Genomic DNA, 27,019 nt, shown 5'->3' with positions numbered 1-27,019 from the left:
AACTGATTCCAACAGCCTTTATTATTTTAATGTCCATTACTAGATTTAAATTAGTGCAGGTCTACAACTACCTGCTCGTTTGTGTTGAAAGTCCCGCTGGTGATGATGCAAAAAGGAATTTTATATTCCTTCTTCAGTAACCATTTTATTCATAGTGGGTCAGGGTCATAATGGATCCAAAGCCTATCCCAGAAACACTTGTTGTGTTCTGTGGAATACTTTCTGGTCGAATGGCATCAGTTGCAGGGCACACACACACACACACACACACATTCACTGACACCTAGGACTAGTTCAGTGTAACCATGTACATGCATGCTTTTGATAAACAGGAGAAAACTAGTCAACCAGGATGAAAAGCACAGAGACAGTAACTAAATAAAATTCCACAGATCCAGTCAATTAATATCAAGAACAAACCAAGGACCCTGGAGTTGCCCATTCCTGCCACAGTGCACTTTGCATTTGTTCTAATATTTTAAAGGCATCCAGAGTTTCTAGTGAAAGAGTGCAATTAAAAATATATATATAATTCTTTAAGAATAACAGCTTGCAGAGGTGCTGTTTGTCTTTAGATAGTCTGTTTTAGACACTCTGCAATCCATCAGTAGACATAACCTAACTTATACACTGATCTTTTCAACACTTTATAAAATGTATCTATAGTCTGCATGAACTGAATTTGAAATTGTGATACCAGGCACAAGCTAATAGTCTATAGATTGTAAACATCAATAGCTATAAACTGGGCTATTCAAATAAATTGGAAAGAAAATAGGTAAGAAGTGATATATTGTGCACGATAATAAATATCACAGTATATCACATAACTGGCATTTGGAATACTGTGAATTATAGGATTGCATCTCAAATCCAGTCCATCCAGGTGAATAATTATATAAACATTTTTTTCCCTTTCCCAAAATATTTTTAAGTATTATACTAAAGCCCTTTAATAACAACATTGCAGCAATGAGGTTCCGGCTTTCTTTGCAGCACTACTAAATACGCTCTATTTTCAGCAATACCAAATAAGTGCCTTCAATTAAGGCACTTTCAGGTAGTTAAGAGAAAATAGAAATTCTAAAAGAAGGAAATTGCTGGGTTGAATGTATTCACATCTGATGAATTCACATTTGTGACTCACTTAGCCTGGCATATATTACTGCATAACCTGTATTCAGGTACTTTAGTCAATTCATTGTGACTGAGGTTGAGAATAAAGTGTCAAGCATTTATATATATATTTTCAACGGACTACTATGTTATAATACTATAATATTGAGAGTCACACATCGTGCACTTTCAAATTAATCAGAAAACACTGACCTCACATGTTTGATACAGTGATATTCATTTAAGGTAAAAGAAATATATATATATTTAATTAATGTGATGTCTGTAACATACAAATGAAAAGGAAACTAATTCCAGTTACAGTTTTTGCGCCACAACTCTTTAAAAAATCTATAATTTTCTTTAAACACTTTAAACTTTTTTAATAAATTAATTCTTTCTTTGTTTTGCCCTGCCATAACTTAACATTTAACAACTAGCAGCAGTAATTGGGAGAAAAAGTAAAAAAAAAAAAAAAAATAACATTTTTGTGTCATGTCAGGAAATTAATTATGTTTCTCCAGAAGTAAAGTTCTTTTACTTTGCATTTTAAAGTCTGGTGAACTGCAGAGGTGAATAAGGAGAAACTTGCATTTAAAGATCCAGCACATTTTCTAAATGTGAACAAATGCAACAAAGCATTGAGAGTTTACAATTGACCATCTTATCATTGACCTCTTACTTACCCTTCAATCAATTGATCGCCCTTTGCTCTTACCTGGGTGATAATATAATCACAGATTAATTCAGTCAATTCTGTTTGTTGAGTATAATTACCGTAGGTCATTTCAACATTTTAATACATTGCCTTCTGCTGTGTGTGCAGAGCGTGTAAGAGCTCTTTTCTCTTTTCTGGTGCGGGTACATCGTGGACAATTTGCGGAATCTGCTTAGAAGCTGAATTGTTAAGACTTCAGCACACAGTCATGCGAGAAACGTGAAAAATTCACTGTCACACTTAACGGGTTTTTAAAACTTTTTATGTAGACTTACTGTTTCTTTTAGCACTGCTTTGTTAATTGGTCCCTTAGCCAACGTGATTTTTAACATGGGCAACAGTAAATAAAAGCATGTCAAAAGTATGTCAAATGGACATAAGATAGTGAGAGAGAGAACAGTATTAATGGCAAAAACATATTCTGTTGATGTACAATAAGTACTGAAGACTTTGGATGAGACATTTCCATTACTTGTTAGGTATGTCTTGGCGGATTGACTATATTTAAGTGGAAAGTAGTGTCCATTTTATTGTATTCCTGAACCATAACTATTAAGGTTGAGTGACTAGGTAGGACATTTCATTATACACAGCTCTGTCTCCATTCTGTCCAAAAATCTCTCACACAAGTTTGGGATTGTGCAAATAAAACATTACTAAAAAAATCGTGAAGGTGTTTCCAAACTTTTGGCAGGCAGTGTAACTGAGCTGATTCACATGCTGATTTTATTGAGGCTGTATTTTGGAAGCTGTTAATGATCAGCTATTTTCTGCTGAACGTGCTGTAGCATGTCATTCTAATTTGGTGACCACTATAATTCAACACCATCAATGGTGATCACACCTTCATGCGAGCGTTTCTGACATTAAGTTACCCCTGAATAATAAAAATTGATGGGAGCCAAAATTGCTTAAACATATTCACTGAGTATGTTTAACACAAAACATTTAACAATTGTTGCTGTGATCCAGGGTCAAAACATATACAGTTTGAAAAAAAGGAGTATTCGTATTTGTAATCATATTAAACATTATACTTCTTGATGCTGAAACATATGCAAATGCAGAAGAAATTAAAATAAAGGGAAAAGGAAAGGGTCAATCAGCCAACAGCACAGTGTAGCAAAAAACAAAATACAGAAACCAGGAAACAATCAAAGACCAAAACGCAGAGTAGCGATATGAAATCAAGCAACTTAGTAAGTTTAGAGTTTGCACAACTGAGCATTACTTCGAAATGTGTTTCTGAGTGGGAGTTGTTTTTATTGTGTCTGGGATTGGGAACAGGTGAGGATGATCAGACGTTTAGAGATTGGGAGCATGTTGGCTGTGATGGATTCTTGGAAACCTAGTCTGGGATGTGCATGTCTGTAGGCTCCAGTGTGCTCTAGGAAACATATGAACTCAGATGACATCTGCATAAGAATATAAACAGATCATACATTAATTAAAGGTCGAAAACTCGAAGATAGGGTAAGATAGGCTTACCCTACATTCACACTATGAGCATGTTGTTTGCATGGTGGTTGCTTTGTTTTATTGTCAAATTATGACTCCTTGTCACACATATAAATAGAAAATTACTGTTTAAGTGAGCATAGGATCTAGGTGTGTTCAAGGTAGAGTTAGAGCTAATGTATATGAAAAAGTGAACAGGATTTTTCTGCAGGTATGATAAGATGCAAGCGCTGAATCATAGCATATTTATTAAGTGAATTCCAGTTACCTTAGATATTTCAAGCATGAGTCACGCAGTTCACACACAGACTGAGGGGCAATCCATACTCATAAATCAGGCTCACAAAAAGGAGCAGCAAACAGAAAAAACACAGGCAGTAAACCAGGCCACTAGAGGAAAATAGGACAAAAAGCAATGGCCTAGGATAAGGGGAAAAGGCTAAATACACAAGATATCAGAAGAAGGATTGGTGGAAAACAAATAGCTTAAAGCTGCTTGAGATCTGAAGGCACTGTGTCACAATGGGCAGTATTTCTGCCTCACAGCTTCAGGTTTCCTGATTCAATCCTAAGCTTGGGTTACTGTCTGTGCCAAGCTTTGTATCTTCTCCTTATGTCTGTTTGGGTTCTCTGGGTTTCTCCCACCTTCCAAAAAAAATGACAGTAAGTGAAATTGTCCATTTGTACATTAAATTCCCCCGACGTGTGAATGCTACATGTGTGCATGGTGAATTCCCACCTTATGTCCATTTTCTGGGATAGACTCCAGATCACTGCGACTCCGACAAAGATAAAGCGGTTATTGAAGTTGAATGATTGAAACAAATGCTGCCCATTTGGAAATGTTGCGTGATCTGGTTGAAAAATGCTACTTGATGCTACTAACAGAAGATGAACATTTCATAATATGGGCAGTGCTACACCCTTCTCCAGTATGAGGGACTATTTAGTTGTTCATGAATATTTCCTTTCTACTAATAATAGGAATTGAAATGGAATTCAGCCTCCAGAAAACAACTGATTTTCCACTTTTTGAACATAATTGTTGTGTTCTATTAAACTTCTGTTTGTCAGTGATAAATCTGTGTAGTATATCTCAATGGATGTCAATTACGTCAAAATGCCTGAAACACAGAGGGACTGATAATTGCTACTGAGAATTTGCTGATAATTGAAAACTGAAAACAACTGGTATTTACCTGTGATAGTTAATACATTTCTGGACACAAAAAAATCTGTTTGACGCTGATTGTGTAGAAGAGCTAATGGAGCCTCGTTTAAGAGCTTCAGTTATATACTCCATACTCCGTGACCATGTTCTCATCAGGGGATGTCTGTTAAATGGGAGAGCTAGGGGGTGCTTTGTGCAGACAATAGATCAATGGCACAGTCATAAGATCTGGTAGGAAGGAGAGCACATGCCTTGGGCTAAATGAAGACCTCTCCATATTCTGAATAGCCTGTCTGAATTTCAGTTTGCAGTTCTACTTTGAAGCTTTCTACAGACTGCTAAAGTGATGATGGTGCCAGAAATAAATGATATTGGATATTTTCCATTCTGACCAAGATATTGGAGTGTTGGGGGTTTAGAACAATGACTGTATATATGAACAGCATGATGCCATTTATATTAAAGCCTTTTTTGTTTTAAATGAGAACCAGAGTCTGTGCAGTAGATACGGCTGATCATACAGCCGGCCTGCCTCTCTCCCATCCATATTTGTGATGGACACTACTTATTAAAGTGGCAAGTGGAGCATTTTTAATTAATATGTAAAGAACTAAATTGTAGTTGTAGAATTTTTGCAAGAATATTGATTATACATTAATCAGGAAAAGAGTTTGAGTGACTGACTGAGCTACCACTTCCTATCTAGCAGATATATCCATTATTTTAATAAACTTGTGTAAGTATATGTAAACAAAATACATATAAATGCAAATGTACAGTGCAAATATACTGGTTTAGAGCAGTTCACCTTCAAACTCAACACAACCTCTTTTTGCAGGGAAAAAAATCTAATTATTTTTCTGACACATACATTGTTACCCATCTGAATTTAGAAGTCAAGTTTTTTTTTAACAACCAGGATTACTTAATGCTCCACTGATTCAGTTGGTGGTTCACTAAGGTCATACAGTCAACAAACTGTTATGCGACTCTTATTTCATCACCTTTGTACTCAAAATGGTTTGCTAGTTAGAATTTTAGTTAAACAAGCTAGCATAGGCTTCAAAATGAGCAAAAAACCCACAGAGAGTCTGCTACAGAACCATCAAGAGCTTCAGACACATGCTGGAAAGTGTGCAACATGCCTGTCATGTACAGAAATCAAGCACAACCTTTTATTCATGGTCAAAAAACTTCTACAAATCACATGTATCATGAGGAAAGTTATAAAGAGATATATAGAGAATATACTTCATGCAGATGGAACTTCAAATGTAAGTTTGGGTCTGATCTCATTTACGAATAAAGAAAGGGCAGGGTTAAAATCTGTACTGCTCTAGGGAAGTTAGAGACGAGGATACATCCCTGTGCATGGCATTAGTATCAGTGTGGACGTGAACAGTTTGATGTGTAATGACCTCCCTCACCAACAAACTTGCTTGGATCGGCAGCTTCACTGACTGAGTTGAGAACACTGCAGTGTATTCAGACAAGCTCCCAGCTGGTGTCAATTAGTGGTGAAAGATGAAATGTAGTTTTTTAATGATAATAAGAATGAGAAATGATAATACATTTGAGCACACCCACTGTACCAGATACTATTTTGTAACAGGTTCGGATGCACCTGTGCAGTAGAAACACAAATCCTTCCCAGGCATGTTTTTTAAGATTCAACAGGAGTTGCTGATCTATATGCATTCAGGATTTGAATATCTTACCCTTGCTATAGGATACAGAGTGTGGTTAGGGGCAAATTCTTTTCTCTCCGTGAGTAGTTTACTGAGATGAATTGGCAGTGACTGAATCCACAGGGAGATGACTATTTCTTCAGGCTGATTTGATAATGAAATACCTAGATTAAAGCTGGCTCTTTCCAGCCGCCACCTGCAGCCAGTGTTCACAAGGTGAAGTCTCTTGTGGCGTTATATATATATTTGAGAGTTAGTAAGTGCTTCACTGCTTCTTTACCCTCAGTGTAGTGGTTGAAGACACTGTGAATGAAGCTTTTGGTCATGCAACCTAACTACAGTACTAGTTAGCCATATAGCAATGGCTGAATCTCAAGCCTTGCCCAGCATTAAGTAGAATTATCAGACAGGAAATTGTATGAGAAGAAGGAGCAAAAATCTTGATCATACAGTATGTCATGGCTGGGTGATGTGAGGTAGATGTTAATGAAACTGAGCAAGTAGACTTCTGGAGTGGGTTAGTAATGTGACCTGGATTATGGTTATTTGTTTGTTCACCAATGATTCAATCCTGTTTTGTGATGCTTCACTGCAATCTGCTACATCCACGCTTGCAGCTAACAGGCAAAGCAAGTAACTGCTTAGTAATGTCACAGATAAAATTCACTGTGAACTTGTAATAGATATGTAATAACTGAAACTAGCTGTGTGTGATTAGAAATTCAGTGACTGTAGCGATATGTTGTCTGTAAGTCTTCATGTGTAGTACAGTTAAGACTACTGGAACTGGTTTCATGAATGGGTAAAGTTACTAGTATGTAAATGGGCAATAATAGGCAATAGTGAGATATCAACTTTCCAAAAAGTGTTGTTTTTCAGGAGCTCTCCATGACTGTACACCTGTACATATTTAACAAAATATGTCACAAAACTAGTAGATTATATGCAGGTGTCAGGCCCGTGAAAGCTTTCTGAATACTCTCACAACAGTGTTTGGAGAAAAAGCATTTGGATGAAATTCTTGTTTTTCTGGCAACCTTCAATGCGAAGGCAAAGATATGTCTGGCAAGGATACATAACATATGCACAATATTCAGCATTGCTTATGTAGCACCTTCTAATCTGTCTGCCAACTGCCTGCCAATCGGAGCCTACTGCTTCGAAAGGTCATAGTGTATAAAACAAAAATTGATGTCATGTATACTAAAGGCCAGGAGTATTACTGAAATGTTAATTAAAATGTCATGGAACTGCAAGAGTGTGCACACATCACTATCCAAGATACATGCTAAATCTTTCAACGTTTTAGCATGTAATAAACCTGTCAGCAGCCAATAGGGATTTATACAGTAAAATACAATCGAGGGAAGACATACATAACGCGGGCAGTCATTATGGTGTAGCGGTTATGAATCTGTGTTAGTAGCTAGAAGATCTTAGGACCACCAGAGATACTGTTACGACCCATAACCTGCTACTAAGGATTCTGCCCAAGCTTGTCTAAACATTTCCACCAAACAAATAAATATGGCTAAAAGAAAATTAGATATATGTAGATAATGGAAATTAAATGATAAAGTGTATAAATATCACATTTTATGTAATACCACACTAATGTAAATGTGAAAACAGCAATAGTGATGTGATTGTATGGTTGCACAACCTACAGTAATATTTTGCTCCAATCATATGTGTCCTTTTTTGGGCTTTTTTCGATTTCATTGATCAGTTAATTGTATAAAATGCTGTCGCTATATTTATTGTACAGGAATAAACCACATATTTCACAGTGAAATATGTGAAATAGTTAAATATGAACAAACTTTGTGGCAAAAGAACTGCAATAAACAAATCTGCAGTGAAAGCTCTTTATTGTAATGTTCATCATGTCATGTGGTGCATTAGTTCAGAAAGAGCTGCTCCAGACGGATGACTTGCTTGTGACTTCGCTCCCAAGCTGCTCTTTTTGACACTGCACTTTTCTAGGAGCCAAGAATGTTTTCTCACAGTAACTAATTCTCAAGTGCTCTGGGGGGGTCATTAGAAAACAAAATACTCATTTTGATATATGATGTAACTCTGATGTATTTGCTTGTCTCGGTATGTGTAAAAGTTACTGGGTTGCGTGATGTCAGTTCATTTTAAAAACCTTCTCAATTTTATGCCACTCTATATCGTCAGTGAATTATTACACATTTTGCATTACCAGCAGGACTTTTACTGCACAAACACACAAAGAGCAAACCATAAGACAATAATGATACCATATCTTTTTTTTTTTTTTTAATTACTGCAGTGGTTTTATGGCAAAACACTATAAGTGAATGATAACTATACTGTATCCCAGTTAATCTTTGCATCATCTGTACTCCTACGATTCTTTTTTATATTTGAGCGTTTTTTTTATGTATTTATCTAATTACTCTAATATGTGTCTAATAAATTCGTTCAAAGATCATCTTTGTAAGATGTTAGAATTAAAATGAAAACACTGTGAACACTCTCTCCTAACACAAGACTTTCACAGAACAGCTTGGTAGAATGTCATTTGTTTATTTATTTATTAATCAATTATTCATTTGGAAAATACCACACACTGTTAGTACTAAATATCATAAATCAGAATCAACAACTATCAACATTGCCCTCTGTAATAAGCTACTAAATAGGGATTTGAATGCACATGTAAAATTGAATGAAACTACGATTCCTCTGAACTTTTTTGGTTCTAAAGAAAAAAACTTTTTTTAGAACGAATGATAAAATTAAAATGGTTTAAAAAAATAAATGTGATTTCACTGTAATAAGACTGATTATAAATGTCAGTTATTTTTATATTATGTAATACATGACCTATTTTTATTATTATATTATGTAATATATGACCTAATGGCACATATAATTCAAATTTATAGCAGGAAACAAGCTTTTCAGGGATATAGCACATGACATGATTGTGAAGTGGGTTTCTGTAAGCAACATTATTATCCCATAGTTATCTAGTACAAATTATAAGCCACATTTGACTACAAATTGTTTGGCAAGAGATGAATACGGGCAAATATTTATCGTCAAGAAAATGTGCATTACTCGATTCAATATGTTACAATACGCCTTCTTTTTCTCAGTAACATTCCACTTATTTAGAAGTGGAATTATGAGAATTGCTTAAAAATATTGATATTTTCACTGACCTTTTGTAAAGAATACTATACATTGAAACAGAAGTCCCTGAAAACATTATATTCAATACCATGCAAGGCAGCCTATTTTCATTGAACAAATTATTGTTGTTTTTTTCTACTTTTCCAACAAAAAATAAATTTTTACAAAAAATGTTATGTAACAAACCCCTTTTTAGACAAAGAACAGAATGAAGGCTGTTTTGCATCTATAGACGTGGCAGATTCTTCGAGATGCTTTCTCAGCAAAGCTTAACAGTTAATTTCCTTATAAAATGCTACCTGTTGCTCTTATTTAAAAAAAGAGAAAAAAGGATTAGAAACCAATTATTGACTTTGTTTAATCTGTTACTATCTATGGTGTTTTTTTTATTTAGAAACATTTAATTTCATTATTTTTAAAGGAATCTTTTCTTTACATAATTTCTTTCTACAGACATTTACATAGTACTGTATATTTAAAATGTCTCTAGAAACTAAAAAAAGATTCTATTGTGCCTTTGACAGAATATAATGTTGGAAACATGGATGGTAAAATCCATCAACAAGAGAGGGAAAAAAAATCAAAGAGCTTTGAACACAATAGGGACAGATAATTGTCTGGAAATGTTGAACATTTTCACTGTGGGGAGGATGATAACGAAGGCAAAGGCTCCAAAGTTACTTGCACAAGTAACATGTTTCTTGTATATAAAAATGACCTGTTGGAAGCCACCAATAACAACTACTGTTCAGAAATATTGCATTGAAAACACAATCTTCCAGAGAGCAACACACAAAATACAGTACATTTACAGGATCTGCAACTACAATAAATGGACTGGATACAGTGTATAGCCTCTAAACCCAGTGTAAAATATGCTGGTGCATCATTGATGATTTGCAGATGCTGCTCCGAGGGTTCTTGTGAAGAGTGATGGTATCATAAAGTCTGCACATGATTGTCAGCCAGAAACCTGGCCTTCACTGGCAGAGGGTTAAGACTCAACCATAGATTGATCTTTTAAATGATGATGACCCCACTTCGAACCAACAAATGGTTTCTAGAGGGAAAAAAGTCTTCACAAATTATTAAAACTGTGAAAGTGCTTAACGTTTTGAAGATTGTGAGTGTTTTACAGAAACTTGAAACTTATGGTGTTTAAGCTTAATTTATATGAAAAGTGTTATTCAGGAGAATATTAGGTTTTGCCCATTTTCATGATTATTTCGAAGTTTTTGATGTAATCAGTGGAACCTGTGTGGTAAATTTGTAAATTTGTTTATTAGGGACTTAAATTTCCCTTATGTGAACAATAAAGTATTAGCTTAACATATGATGTAATGTATCCTATGAGCAAACTGGTAAGTAGTGTGATAAATACTTAGTGTTATGTGTCATTTGAAGTGGTAAAACTAGTGTAATCAAATAGTTTGCATCAAAGGCATGTGTAGTATACGTACTATATCACTTAAAATTATGAAGGGGGGGGGGCCTTATGCAACTAGGTTACTTTTTCCTTAAAAACAGTTTCTGGTAGTTTTTCCCTTACTTTTTTACATGCGGTGATTTCACACTGAGGATGAGAAAAAGGCATGATTTATCTTCGTTTATTTGTTTATCACATCTAGGTATGTATGTATGTATGTATGTATGTATGTATGTATGTATGTATGTATGTTTAGATAGATAGATAGATAGATAGATAGATAGATAGATAGATAGATAGATAGATAGATAGATAGATAATCAGCCATAACCACTGACTGCCGACACCTGAAGTGAATAACAGTGATTATCTCATTAAAATGGCACTGCTCAAGGGGTGTAAAATACAGGAGTTAAAGCCACTTTCAGCCACTAAGAAAGAACACCTGATATGGTGCTATAGAAAAATAATCAAATAATCATTTTCCAATAATAATAATTTTTTTATTTTTCTTATACCACTGCAAAAAGAATTTCACTGCATGTCATACTGTGTATGGTTATGTATGTGACAAATAAATTTTCAATTTGAATTTTTCCATTTCTAGCTACTCAGAAAGCACAAAGTACAAAACGTCTTTTCCTGTGGTAGAAAACCTAAAGTTCAGACACCTAAAGTGTCTGAATGTTAACACTGACATTGGAAACATTGGAAATCCTCAAGATGCATATTTATTTATTTACTCATTTATTTATCTGCTTATGTAGAGCATCTGCTATAGCACTCCCAGTATACTTTAGGTTTTTAATGTATTAGAATAAATGCACCAATACAATCCTGTTTATTACTCTGTAACTAAAATACTCTCAGAGCACTTATAAGCATCTTGACTGGAAAAACTAGCAGAGTATCTGCACTGAAAATTTTAAAGCAGCATCTACTGATCCTAAGGCCTCACTGTGTTCACAGGTAGCTAGGCATCCAGCATTAACTTTGTGTGGTATTAATTTTCTATTTGAGCCTACAAGAATCTTGCTCCTGGCTAAACTGGGCTAGGTTTGATAGTCACAGCCATTTTAAAGACTTTCAAGATTTTACTTTATACAACCGTCCCCTGCAGTTGTGAAGTGTCAGCTGTCTTCGGTGACATCGTGTATTAGATCTGCTCTTGATCTCGGTGTGAATGGGCCAGTGCCAGTTCTCATTATGCCTGCCTTCTGTAACCAAGCCAGCTGCACCAGTTTAAAGTCAAGAGTCCTTCCTGTTTAAGGAAGAAGTAGACCTACTACAGATAAATTACATAATTTGTCTTAATTCATCACTGTTTGCATTTAAGGAAATGCTGGCAAAAGCAATTTGTAGAAACAGAAAAATGACCTCATGCTTATTTGTAGACAGGATTTACATGTTAAATATGCCTTTTTTTATATCCTACCTTTTACTACCTTCCTAGACTACCTTCATTTGCGTGTTTCCTGCTTTAATGGACTTAAAGCAGTGTGATGTACCACAAAATAAAAGAACCATCAAAACCCCCTCAAAAGTCAGCCACTTAAAATGACACTTACATACATTCAAGGGATCTGGGTCATTCCTGGAACAGTCAGAACAATAAGAGTTTTATTAGAATATTATTCCAGTTACACCTGTTTTACATTATGCACTTTGAACCTGAAGTTTATGTACAGGGTCTTACAGTGTACGAGGGCTCACAGTTCCTGTGGTGAAGGCAGAGTCACCCGACAGAGTATCATCCATCAACTTAAAAGTCACTTTCAAACAGCTCATTAAAGGAATAGTTTAGCGAAAGCTCAATTTGATTGTTTTTAGCTTACTTCAGATGTAGTCGATCTGCCAACCATTTTAGTGTCTAGAGACTAACAGAGTTAACAAGTAATAGTAGTTAATCTCAGCCAAAATACTTGAAATATTTTTCCTTTGTATATATTTGTACCTTTTTTTTTTTTTTTTAACTGTGTATTACACTGAATCACAGGTCCACTGCTGGGCCCCTGAGCAAGGCCCTTAACCCTCAATTGCTTTAAAGGTGGTTATGCAAAGAAATACCGTCGGATTGTAGAAAATATGTGGATTGTAGTATCATTTCTAAATATAGATTATACCTACCATTTAACCAGATGCTTTATTAAAAATGGTATTACTACACTACCAGTCAAAAGTTTGGACACACCTTTTAAATCAATGTTTTTTGTTTAGGGATTTATTTTCTACATTCTAGAGCAATACTGGAGATTTCAAAACTATGATATAACACACATGGACTTAAGTAATCCATATGTAACAACAAAAAACAGTCAGTTGTTATTTTAAGACACGAAGGTCAGGTGTTCTGGAATAGTTCTTTCAAGAACAGTATTGTCAAGTGCATTTGCAAAACCCATCAAGCACCATGATGAAACTGGCTCACATAAAGACCATCCCAGTAAAGCAAGACCAAAACTGACCTCTGCTGCAGAGGAGAAGTTCATTTAGAGTTACCAGCCTCAGAAATCACCAATTAACAGCACCTCAGATTAGAGCCGTTATGAAGGCTTTACAGAGCATCAGTAACAGACATATCTCAATATCAACTGTTCAAAGGCCATTATTGTGTATTTCGGCCGCCTTCAGCATTGTTTTACAATGTAGAAAGAAATAAACATCAGGAAAGACCCTGGAATTAGAAGATGTGTCCAAACTTTTGACTGGTAGTGTGTATAAAATGGTATTACTCACTATAATATTGTCATTTGTTGCAGATATGAGGTAAGACTTAGCATGTATTTTTGGAAAATTTGTTAGACCAGAAACCAAAAATATCTATGTCGATCAACTACATTTGGCATGAGGGGAAAATTATTCAAATGAACCTTTCGCTAAACCAAACCTTTAATCAAGGTGTCTGTGTATGACACATTCAAAAGAAAGAAAATCCAAAACAGTTGGCCATGTGCCAGTGAATTCACAAGAAGTAGGGTTCAAGTCCCATATATCTAGTTACATTAATGAGAGAAATATAAAACATGTCTCTCTATCTCAGCGTCAACCCTACTGATATGTTACAAAGCAGACATGAATGAGCACAGCAAAACAACTCACTCAGTATTTTTCATCTCAGCAGCAGTTGAATGTTGTAGTTGTTATTGTTATTGTTGTTGTTTCATGGCAATTTGATGACAATCACACATTTGTCGATTTCAAACTAAATTGTCTAAGCTTGATTTGAATCAGTTGGTGACTTTCCAAGTAATATGTAGTTTGCATTCAGTGGTCCTAAGGCCTCTATGAAGAGTAATGAACGCACTCTGCTACATCCCAGCAAAGACAGACATAGGACACCTCCAAAATGCTAGTTTTCATGAAGAGTTATTATTGTAATTCTATCCTAAGAGGTCAAAAATATGGCTTGGGATATGAGTTGCAAGAAAAGAGGTCAACACTTTGTGCTATTGCAGTCTATCTATCCTAAGTAGCTAGAAAGTAGGTAGGCTGCTAATTAGTGATTGAGATAAGCCTTTAAGATGGCACAGATATGTCCCCTGGATGTAATGTACACATAACTTTACCCTTGATTTCATTACATAATCAGTTCACGGTTAACCAAATTGCTGCTCATTGCCATTTCTCAGTAACAAAACATTAATGTACACAATTTGTTATGTGAATCTTATTACCATAGAGAGTACAGCTTATGACAAATTGAAACTAATGACTTTCAGGACCACTGTTTAAAATGGATTGTAGACATTTTAGCACTTAGGACATTCCCTACAATTTTTTTTTTTTTTTTAGCAATGCTGCCCTCATGCTATTGGGATTCATTCGGATACTGACGTTTACCCTTGAGTCAAAGGAGAGGTTTGAAGAATAGGGCTAAATTAGGAAGATGCCAAAATGGCAGTAATAATGCACAGGAATGAAAAAACATAATGATGACCTTGCAAGTGTGAAAGAGGACATCCGTTGAGCAGGGGAAGGCAGCATAAGAACACTAATTAGATGTAAATCATACCATATGGGACAGACCTATAGATACAGATGAAGCTGAGATTTTGTATATAGTCCAAACTCTAAAGTAACACAAATGAGCTGCTAAGACATTAAGGAAAAGTTTCAAGTAAATCATGGTCATGAAACATAAAGATGAAGAATGCTCCTCAAAAGATACAGCATTGTTCCAGTATCCGGTTGATCGCTGTATAAAATTTGAATGATGTGTACTGAGTACTAGGTAAATAACAAGTAAACATCCAAAGAGGAATCATTTTAGAATCCTCATACAATTAATACATACAATGGCCTTTCATACATTCACTTCTTGTGAAATGGTTTTCTTGAATATATATGTATATATAGTAATCTAGTTATCTATCATATCTAAATTGTCACTGTCAAAAAAAATTGCACAAACCCAATAAAACATTCCTGATTTGTCAAAAAAGATAAACCTTGCTGTACAGCGTCACATTCTGTCTGCAAATTCATTGAAAAATAATTCTCATAGAATCATAGTAAAATAAAAAATATACTACGCTTCCTTCCTTGTAGTGTCTATTGCAACAACATAAAGATCTCAGAATCGAAATATCTTAATTTAGTATGTTAAATACTAGCTATAAAATAAGAGAACATTATCTGTGTTCCATAAAAGTCTATGATAACAAATAATCTTTCTACTAGAAATAAAAAGGACAAACATCAAATGTTAATCCTCAGTATGGAATTGTATTTGTAGTTTAGACTTTAAAACCAGTTCCTTGCGCCTGGATTAAGCCAAAAAACTGAGTATACGAGTTTTCTGAATGGATGTCTGCCATTAAAAGTTCTATCAAATTCACAATAAGGCGTCATCTAGGCACCAAAAAATTAACCCTACATCAGCAAAACAAGATGTCTTGTGTTTATTGGCAACAGAAAAGAAGACCTCAAGACTTCATAGTGCAAATGGGCACAACGATGACCAATATCACAGTGCAGGCCGCTGCAGCGATCAGAGCACCAATCTTGCAAACTTTGGCCCTCCGAAACTCTGCCTCTTTGCGCTTGAGCAGTGAATCATAGCCTGGTGTGTAGATGTCCTCCATCCAGTACTCCAGATTATTGGGGTTGAGTGACTCCTGGGTCTGTTGGGAGATAAAGACATAAGATGAGTGGTTCTGACAGTGACAAATTGTTAGTACGGAGCTGACTTTAATATTACTGAGGACCCTGGTGTGAAATTAAGCCTGGGGAAGACGAATGATGCTTCTGTTTGCTCGTCAAAGCGACAATATTCAATATTGCTTGTTTAATTGAATTAGGAATGATAGAGCAAGCACGAGGGAGGAACTGAAAGGTGGAACTGAGTTGGAACAGAAGAGGAACAGAGGACAGAGATGTATCTATGAGTGAAAAACAAATGACTGGTTCAGAACGAATATGAACGATTACAAGGCTAAAACAGAGATGAAGAGAGAAAATACAGAGAAAACGTAAAAAGTTTAACAATAAATACATACTTATACTTTTTATTATTTCCTAAAGTTTAAAACTTCTCATTTCTATTTTATCGATTCCAGCATGTTTAATCATTTATCTAATTTCATGCAACATTTCCTAATTTCCTCACTGCTTATATGATACAGAGGGGGTGTGTCTTTTACCTGGCAAATATGTGATGCATAATTGGGTAATTGACTATTACAGTCTAGTCATATTAAATATCAGGCTAACTGGGTCAATATAGTTTAGATTACTAGCTTTCATTATCAAAAAGCACAAAAAAAGGAAAATTTGGAAGAATAAAGCAAACAAGTCAAATAGCTGATCTATTAGAAGTAAAGAAGTGCTGTAAGTTAACTAGCAACAAACTTTATACAGATATATTTATAGTCTTCGCTCTAAATCAGCAATGCAGCCAACTGGAATTGATTTATAGTGTAAAAATAGAGTAAACTTTCATTCCTTGCTATAATAAACACATATATATATATATATTATATAAACACATATAATAAATACATTGGATAGTCTAAGGTGGAGTGATGTGGTACGATACTGCCTGTTCAGAGTTTTTCTGCAGTCTTCATTTGTGTCAGTATAACTTTCTTTTCGGCTCTCAGGTTTCCTCCCAAAAAACATGCCACTAATTAGAATAGCTAAGATATATAGCCCACAAAATCCCAGCCACCTGAACCACAACCTGTTCATCCTACGTCCTTCCGGCAGACAATACTCAAGTATCATTACTCATATGAACAGATTCAGAGAGTTTTTTTCCCTACAGCCTGTTGACCAGCAGAACACTGCCATAGCTAGGCTTTAAACTTTAACACATGTCTCTGTAATGTAATGCACAGACTGCATTTGACACTTCATACAAAATGACCATGTACATGCATACTTTCTTCCTCTATACTCAGTGCAAAAGTTATAAATTTATTTATATTAGCACTTGACTCACATATTATATTCAGTGCAAGATATGGTTAAACCTAGTTATATTTTCTGCCTTATATTTTATTTTTAAACTGTGTGATCTGTAATGTGACAAAGACTAAAGTCTGAAATCAGGGCCTGCTCACTACTCAGTGGTGTTTAATGTCTTTAAAAGTGCTTGCAATTGTGACACCAATCTCACATCTGCCTGCTAAACAAGCCCAGGGAAGAATATGAACCTGAATCAAGGCTACATCAGATCCCCACTTCATTTACATCTGTAGGGTTAAAATGTAGATACCTCTGGTACCCTCAACAAGACAGCTCAAAACACCCATCATCTTTTCCAAGGTCACCCTTCAAGTTCTTACAATCTACTTCAAATCAGTGAGTGTGTGGAGTGGGAGACAGTCTTTAGTATGCCATCAGATCACTATAAATACCTAATAATGCCATTTGGACTGGTCAATGACTCCTCTGTAGGTTTTCATTGGTTTATGTACTCAGAGACATGCTCAGAAAATTCAAGTTTAAACATGTGCAATGGAAAAGAGAGTATCAATCCTAGCATAACACAACTCATCTCAAGAAATTCCCAATGGACCAAAAGCAGATGCAATCTCATATCTGCCAGGTTTTTTAGAAGACATTGTGTCATAACTCACATCTCAGGTATGGAGGGCATTTAATGGAGCAACTAGAAGTATCTTTAAGTTTGACATTTGCTTGTCATCCCCAAGCTAAAGGACAAGTTTAGAAAACTAACCACCAAACCAAGGCTGGTTCCTTCACGACTTCTACAAAGGTCATATTTTGCTTCAGGACCTAAATGTACAAGATACTCCCCGCATCATTCAACCACACAGCTCACACCATTCCAGTGCATCCTGGGCCAACAAGCACCTCTTTTTGTAGAACACTACACCCACAAATACCTCAGCTTTTGACGAGCAAAGCAAGGGAACAAGAGAAGAGGCACATCAACCACAAAGCCAAGCAATTAAAAAAAATAAAAAAGTATATGTGGACACTGCTCTGAGACTTCCACCAGATGACATCATACTATGTCTGTTCCCACAAGCTTCAGACCAGTTACAAATAGTAAAAGGTAAAATATATAATATAACTCTAATGACTTCATCACAAAACAACCATTCAGGCTTTTATCTCCATTCAGTTACTATTACTAATGACACTCACCTGTGTACAGTCAGACTGCTCCTTTTGAATAACCCAGACAGACAAGCACACTTTGCAAAGTCTTGCTACAGCATTGTTTATGATGATTCCAAGGTTACCTTCTGCCTGTTTTGATTAGTGTTTTGACCTTCTTACCATTTCCCTCTTTAGCCTTGTCAATTTTACGCTCTTTGCTGATCACATGGCCATTTGCCTGCCTCATGTTTCTGAACCCTTTTGTTTGTCTGCCATACTGATTTTAATAAAATTAGAAAACCTTGGCACTGACACTGAATTCATTTAGATTGTATACAACAAACATATTTCATCACTTTTCATTTTTAAGATTTAAGCTTTGTGTCCTGAGAGGATCATTACTGCATAAAAAAACACTAGTGTATTCCGTCCAAACAAAGTAGAGTCATTGTTTTGGAGATGAAAACTATGTGTGATTAATTGACCTACACAATATTGTCAATTCTAAGTCATATGCTTGACTGACCATACTATAATCACAATGGCACAGATTAACAGTACAAATCATGATAGGATAGGTGCAATCTTCTGGTGTGTAAATCATATGTTGATATTCTTTGCCACTTATAAAACTGGTTTGGAAACATTGGTCAGTGGTTTAACCTACACATAAAAAACTCCTCCTAGTGGCCTCTAAACTGTAGTGCAGCATTTAAAAGGTAGGAAAACAAGAAACAATTCAGTAGTAGTAAAGTACACACAACAAAACTCATGTTATACATTCACAGTTCCCAATCTAATTCTCATAGGACCCCAAGCACAAGCAATTTAATTTGTTTTCAGCTTTCAGTGCCAGTCAGCTACCTGCACCATTCTGATTACCTGGCTCAAGCCCACCAGGGTTTGGAATGAACCCGTAACATTTGGGAGCCCGGGGCAGTAGGAAGTACATGCAAATATTTTTTTACTCAGGCTTCTCTAATATGCATGGGCAGAACATATGGGATGGTTTAATACACAGGTGGATTCAATAATCAAGCAAATCCATAATCATAGACAAGCGATGCGAGGTTGTTCAAATAACACAAACTTTAAAGATAAGCACAATGTCCATTGTTACTGTTCCTACAATGTAATTTATGGGAAAGAATTTGTCCCGAGTTCACATTTTCAATGTCTGCTCCCTGATGTACTCACTACTTCGTTTGATCTTCAAGCAATTGATTAAATTTCCACTCCACTGCCATGAGATGCATGGATTTATCATGGCTTACCTTCATCTTTACAGCTACATCTGGAAATATCCTTCAGTTTATGGGGCAGTATTTAGTAATACATGACTTGATAGTCAATAATTTGGTAAAACATGACTTATGAGTCAGCACTTTAATCCATTTTCTAACTGAATATTTAGTGCATACACCTGAACCTGAAATGTTAAGCTGTATTTTACGTTGGACTTTTCATTTCATACATTTCATTTCCATATGGCTATGATATGTGGACACCTGACAAACACATCCAGTATACTGGCACAAATCCCCATATATGCAAGCTAACTTAAGTAGTAAGCCAGCTGTTAGTAATAAACTATCTTGCAGTTAAACATGAGAAGGGTTACATGTATGATTTGCTTTTCCATATTCAGATCTATTCAATAAAAAACAGATCCATCAAAATATACCATAATATTCAAATGTATATTCATTATTACCATCAGTTAGCTTGACATAGGTATTGCAGCAAAGGTTTCTGGGTACTGGGTTATCATATAACATAATGTACAGTGTGATTGGTTCGAAGGTACTAGATTTATTTTTCATTAAGTGTACTCATACCCAATGTTCCTACCTACATGGTTAACTGAGAACATCTCTGGTTTATTTAGAAAATATGACTTTTAGCTGTTAACAATCTTGCCCTAAATGCCAATCAAATTTGAAACCTTCATCCAACAAGAGTTAACTTTATAAAAATAATATTTTTGTTTACGGGCATTTAAAGTTAATTGGAAAAAGGCTGCATGTCACATTCACAAGAAACAACAAAAGAAGTATAAAAGAGATAATTATGGTTAAAGGTTGACTTAAGAGTCATGAAATGGAAAAAGCAATGAAATATTTTTTTCATTCATCAGCCTTGAAAAATGCCTTTGATAAAAGTTCATGCTGTACAATGAAAAGCAAAAACACAAAGTTCATTGAAAGGAATTCATTCGACACACAATTATATGCAAAACACCAGATGTGTTAACACAAGTTATTTGTGTTCACAAAGACATGGCAATCATGCAGAGGATGTTTTGTAAAATAAACTTACATTTTTATGAAAAGAGTTGTGCACAGATACATCTGGGACACTCTGCATAATTCTTTTCAACATATTTCAACATATAAATTTAAAAGGCTCTTGTCTGTTCTGCAGTCTGTATTGTCCTGCCTTTCCTATTGCTGTATGATAGTTTAGTTTGTTTTGGAAAAGGCACAAAATTAAAATGTCATATGATACCAATAAAAATTCCCTCTATTTTTTTCCCCAGCAGTTTCGCGTACTCATATTTATTCCACTAGTCCAAACAGCAACACAAAATATCAAGCTTTGTAAAATATTACCAATTGCATCATCTCCATAAGCAAACATTTCAAATCCTTGCACAAAATCTTATCACATATTATCCCATTTGCCTTTAACTCTGCAAATATACAGCCACCTGCACTGCTGACAAAATATCTCATAAAAAAAAAGAGAACTTGCAGGACTGAAATGTCTCACTTCCAATTATTTCTTATCTCCATTTTATTGAAGTTTGACCCTTATGTCATGAAAACAGCTATTAATTGCAAATTATTTTCAATAGTGTGTGGGTTTCCATCAACCACAATGTGGAAAAAAAACTTTATGCAGTTCACGGTTTTATATCATAACAAATATGTTTTTTCTCTAGTCTGTGGTAGAAAGGTTGCTCTGTTAATAAAGATGTGATGCAACAAAAAAAAAAACTATAATGGAAATGGCCTTTTGGAATAAATGATGGTGTCAGTGATGATTTTTTTTTTATCATGTTTCTGTCCTATATCTGGATTTAAACATATCTAAACTAAGCAATGTAAGCTTGGCTACAGAATTCATTCATATGACGTTTGAGAAGACCAAAAAGAAATTAAGGTTTTCTATGATTTAATTAATGAAAGCTACATCAAGCCATGTAGGCAAACTGTGCCCCAGACCAAGATAAAGAGATTACTAAAGATCTTTCTTGTACACTGCTGTTGTTGCACTCTTTCCATACAAAAATAAAACCTAGCATGTACTGTGGGTAGTGTAGGTTCTTCCTAATCACTCCAACAACATCTACCATGTCAGCAGTTGAAGAAAACACATTAATTTGCACTGAATTTCAGTAATGCACTGAAATGGAAACACAGCTATTGAAGGAATCTAGGACCTAGCTTAATTTAAAATGCCTGAACTATTACTACGTATATTGTCTTGACAGTTCAATTAATAATAATGTGGCCACTTTCCTTTTTTCAGGTCTGGTTTAAAGTAATTTATAGCATCTAGCTGCTCCTACTATGAAGGCACTTGGGCTAATAACCTTTCTCTCCCATGCCGCCAGACACACAGCAAGCATTAGCCTCTTTGTCTCTAGTAGGCTTAAAGTAATCTTGTATCAATAGTGCACTGCGTAATGAGGAGTAATCTGTTTTTTTTTCCGATTAGAAAAACCCTCAACAATTCCATCTTGGAGGAGATTAGCAATCAATAGTTTGCTAAGGGCACAGGGTGGCTATTATTTTTGCTTATAATGCAACATCATGGTGAACTGGCTATCTCCTGGCAACAATATGAATGCAATCACATTACCAAGTCAGTCACATTGTATTTAGGATTTGTTAGGCATCTTTTCTTCCAGGATGAAAGCCTATTGTTTTAATTATAATTTCTCAGCAGTGGGTTCATTTGAAGGATTTAGAGAACAAACACAGATGTTAATTAGGAAATAATACAGTTACAGGGTGAAAGCGTCAACAACTGATGCACGTCTGCTCCAAGCTGCTTTTTGCTTTGGCAATTCTCACCGTTATGAGTTGCCTTGTGAAAAAGAATAAGCATAAGTTTAAACAGATGCACCTGTAGATCACTGATTTTTAACAAAACGCATGGCCTGGGTCAAATTTAATATATTTTGCACCTGTTCCATGCAGTGATGTCTGCTTGTTATATCAGATATATCAGAAAATGAATATCTATAGCTTAATAATGAAATTATTAGGATTGTGCAAAACATCATAATATCAGAATAAACTAGATATAAAGCAAAATATTACACACATTGAACACACTGGGTTCTTGTTGCTTACTCCAATATTCAGAAAAGGTCTGTCCTTTTGTCTAATATTATTTTACTTAGACTGGACATTATGTGTGAAATCTAGAGGGAGCTGCACTCTGTCTAAGCATCTGACACTGTCACTGACAAGCTGCATGATTTTACAGTCTGTGCTGGAAAGAAATCAGCCACCATTCACTGTGAATTTCTTTCAGCCATTAGTGGTGCTGTTTGCTTCCAGAGAAATCCAAATAATCTGCTTTGATACATTTATTTACAGCACATATATTTTTTTGTGAATGCAAAAAACGAAACCTTATAGTTTATAGTGGTTTAGACACCGTAGCCTATTTATACTAGCCACCCCTTATTCAACGCGGCATTCATGCACAAACAATGAAAGAGTAGATTCAGCGACCTGTCTCCGGGGCATACACGAAATGAGTGTAGATATATGCACCCATTCAAGGTGATCTGCCCTATGTCTTCATCCCTTAATGCATTTTGAATGTAATCCTGTTCTGTAGTGCAAAGCTTCAGGCGAGGTCTGAGTATGCTTTTTAATTTACTAAAGGATGACGTGTTGTGCTGAGCAGCGCTGTGCCTGGCAATTTTTGTACAGTATCTCTCACAGGACAGCATCAGAAATAGCAGCCTCTAAAGTAAATCCTTGCAATCAAGTGCAACTATGATGTTAGCCCACTTTCCAGCCCCTAACGAGAGCACGATGCAGCAGCTGAGGATGCATTTTCATTTCTCCCAGCATTAACTGAACTGGGAATTACAAGGTTAATGGTCTCAGTGCTCTCCTGATCACACCATTTTTCAGCCTTCGTTTCCATTTAAGCAGTACAAGTGTGGATAATTTGACCACTGAATGCTTTCACCATTCATATTGAGCAATATTCAATAAAAAAAAAGTGATACATGAGTACTAGGGCTGTGAAGTTTTCCACATACATTGCACATCTAGATAAAAGATCAATTATCCAGTGTATGAGGAGTAAAAGGGAATCGTGCTGTAACTGTTACTAATTCACTGGGATGCATTTTAGTGCTATTTTGGATGCAGTACAACACACACTTCCTTCACTGGGATTGAAAGGCACAGAGGACACGCCTACTTAAGTAGGATTGACAGTCACAGACGACGTCTTCAAGACAGAAAGTGCTGAAGCAAACAAATTTGTTCAGATTTATAGATAAAGCTAGGTGCGGTATTGGACTTTATCAGACTCATACAAAGGCATCCAGCTTGGTTAAATTATCCTTGAAGCACTGATTTGAGTCACATATAGAACAATTTCAAACAGCACATTCTATATCACATCTATAGTGTGTTAGTGATTAACAAAGACAAGATTTTTGTGTGTTCCTGTATTAAGCAAAAAAAAATCTTCTCCAATTAGAACTCAATTTTAGTGGAAGTCTTAGGGCCATTATTAAAATTCTGTCAATAAACGTTTATGTGAAACATATTTTTGGAGAACTCTATCATGAAGTATTCAGTCTAAAGTTATTTGTAGATTTAACTCTTAATCTGTAACATTCATCAGTCTGAGCTCACATGGATATCACAAAACCTAAAACTTAATTCTCTGAAATTGTTTTGTATTGTTTTTACTGCATTTCTCAAGTATTGGATAAAACTACCTAAGAGCAGCCAAAGACTTTCCATGGCTTTGTATTATATAGTCACATTATTTCTTTATTGATGGAATTCTACAATTTCTCTTAGACTAAACAAGTTTATTCTTGTTAATAGTAATCAGACATATGTGGCAGTTGGGGTTCTCAGATTTTATTTCAGTCAGGAACTACTATTAATAAAATCTATGCACATATTTATTTCACTACCATAATCTAACTGCTCACATGTACAAGAATATGTTATTTGTTTGAACAATAGAGCTTTATTCATTCATCAATCTTTCATCAAAAGAATATATTCTACTGATAAAAAAATATTTTTTGAAAATATTATGGCATCAATCATGTTTCAATACTATATCTAGATTTAAAGACGGCTACAGAGGACATTCATACTATGTTTTAGAATGCCGAGACCAAGAATGAAGATTTTCTTTCATGTAATTAATAAAAGCAACAGCAAAACCATAACCGTAGCCCAGATCATAATACAGAGCTCAGTAATGATCTCCTACACTTCCATACAGCACAGATGAAACTACCATGTACTTTGGGTACTGTAGGTTCTAACTAATCACTTTTATTATTTTTTTCATCAAGTTTTGAAATGTTGAAAGAAAAAGCCAGCCATCGAAGACATGACCTAGCTTGTTTTAAAAATCCCTAAGGAAATTGACTTGACAGTTCTACTGATAATAAGGTGGCCTCTATCTTTTTTATGCTTGGTTTAAAATAATTTATAGCATCTAGCTGCTCCTATAAAGGAGGCTTCTATAAAGGCACTTGGCTAATAACCTTTATCTCCAATGTCAAAGTGATTCAACATGAATTTAATTACAGGTTTGTTGTGTGTGAGTTATGGAAGTTTGGATTGAACCTATTCAATTCAAGTCAGAAGTCAACAACAACAGGCACCTAATACTAAATATAAACTTTGATAATGATGTTTTGTGATTTCCAGCATTGTAATAAAAATGTATGATGGACCCCTGGCTAACACAGAGTGCTTCTTAAGAGCTATGATTACATGAATGCAGTGGATACAGATTAGGTTGAAATCTACTGGACTATTTCTTTAAAGCTCAAAATGTCTGTGTTGTGAATTGCTGTTCAGTGACACAAGTCTGCCTGCAAGATGACCTGTAATTCCTCTTTCAGAAACAGCAAGATACTGATCAGTGCAACCTTCTATAGTAAGCTCAAAAGCATCTCCAATGTCATTACACTTTTTATTCCTCTTGTGTCTCAACCTCTGAGGTCATTCCAATCATAGCAAAATGCAGCTAAACATCTACCGTTTAGGGCATATAGACTGATTCAAACCAACCTGCCTTGCCAACAAGGTTTAAACAAAGCAGAAATTCCCCAAGATCTGAATCGAAGGTCTCACCTGTAGGTCCAGCACACTGAGTTTGTTCTTGTCTCCTGAGTTGCGTTTGAATTCCTCTATGGTCCAGGAGGGTTGTGGACGTTTGCTGTCAGTCAGACCAGTCAATCGCAAGTCCGTGTACAGAGGACTTCCTTTCACGTGCGACTTGACAGAGGGGGGGAAATGGTGGGGGCTGAACACTTGCTCCACCAGGTATGAGTCCTTCGGGACCTTTGATGACCGGTGTGCCTGGTGAGGGTCATACTGCCGATCTGTCTGTTGGAGATAAACCGGGAAAATATCAGAAAAATGGACTTCATTTGATCAGAAAAGAAAATCCCATGAGAGAAAGTATGTAGTTTTTTTCACCATGGTGTTCTGAGTTAGGAAGTATGTTAGGGAGTTGGAACAATTCTCTCTTGGAATGCATTATTGATATTGCCCACTTAGGACAATTACAAGGTGTTCAATTAAGCGGTCTAATTCAGTTGTTTTAGCTGTTCCTAAATCCCTTTTCTCACCAGCACAGTAAGTGCTAAAGTGGCAGAATTGGATGGACAACACCAACGCAGCAAGATGGAATAAAAGCGGTAGTTGTGGGCAGCCTGCATCAGCTATATCGCTAGCAAACACAGCAAACAGTCTTTATCTTGTAGATATTCAACCATCTAGAGACATAACTCTGTAATATAAGTGCTGTGTTTGCAGAAATTATTTCTGTCTTGTTTATGGTGCAAAAATGATCTGTTTATTGTCCCTTACTGACTCAACTTTATTTTTTAAATATGGCTAAGATACATATGATATATTAGAGTCCTGTCTTGCTCCAAGTAAAGATTAGCATTATAGAGGCTAATGATAGTGCATAACATAATTAATTTGTGCTTATTTATGTGTACAACCATGCCAGCAATTTCATTTCAGTGAACTGCCACACACTGACTTGTCAGCATTTAATAAAAAAAGAAAAAACAATAATATTTTGCTAATTGCTTTTGGGCAATGAGGTAAAGAGATTATTCATTGTACCATGTTGTCCTCATGTCACAAATGAAATACAGTTCCTTCTCTGTATTGGATTTCACAGTTCTCCCCTAATGTGGTAGCATTTCTAATGTGTATGGACTCTTCCCTGAAATAATTAAACAGCTAAAAACATATTTACATGTATAATATAGCACTGCAGACTAATAAAATAATAACAAATATACAGAATATATAAACAAATATAGAACACACTTCACTGCGTGAAGTCTCAATTCTCATGTAGATCTTTAGTAATGGTACACAGATTTGCCAGTGCAGTTTAGGACAAATTATGACTAAAACATGATCTATATTTCCACCAGGCTT

General features: G+C 35.5%; 1 protein-coding gene across 1 annotated transcript in view; it reads right to left on the bottom strand.

The window, feature by feature from the left end:
* Window positions 1-11,183: 11,183 nt before the first annotated feature.
* minar1 (membrane integral NOTCH2 associated receptor 1) overlaps window positions 11,184-27,019 on the bottom strand; it is a 31,978-nt gene continuing 16,142 nt past the window's right edge. Inside the window, exons 3-4 of the mRNA XM_058400416.1 lie at window positions 25,688-25,942; window positions 11,184-15,865 (exon numbers count right to left, since the gene is read on the bottom strand). Coding sequence (XP_058256399.1) covers window positions 15,668-15,865; window positions 25,688-25,942 — 453 coding nt within the window. The 3' untranslated portion in view covers window positions 11,184-15,667. The remainder of the gene's footprint in view (window positions 15,866-25,687; window positions 25,943-27,019) is intronic.

Source organism: Hemibagrus wyckioides, linkage group LG10 (genome assembly GCF_019097595.1).
Source record: "Hemibagrus wyckioides isolate EC202008001 linkage group LG10, SWU_Hwy_1.0, whole genome shotgun sequence".
Taxonomy (NCBI): domain Eukaryota; kingdom Metazoa; phylum Chordata; class Actinopteri; order Siluriformes; family Bagridae; genus Hemibagrus; species Hemibagrus wyckioides.
This window is presented reverse-complemented; position numbering and strand designations above follow the sequence as displayed.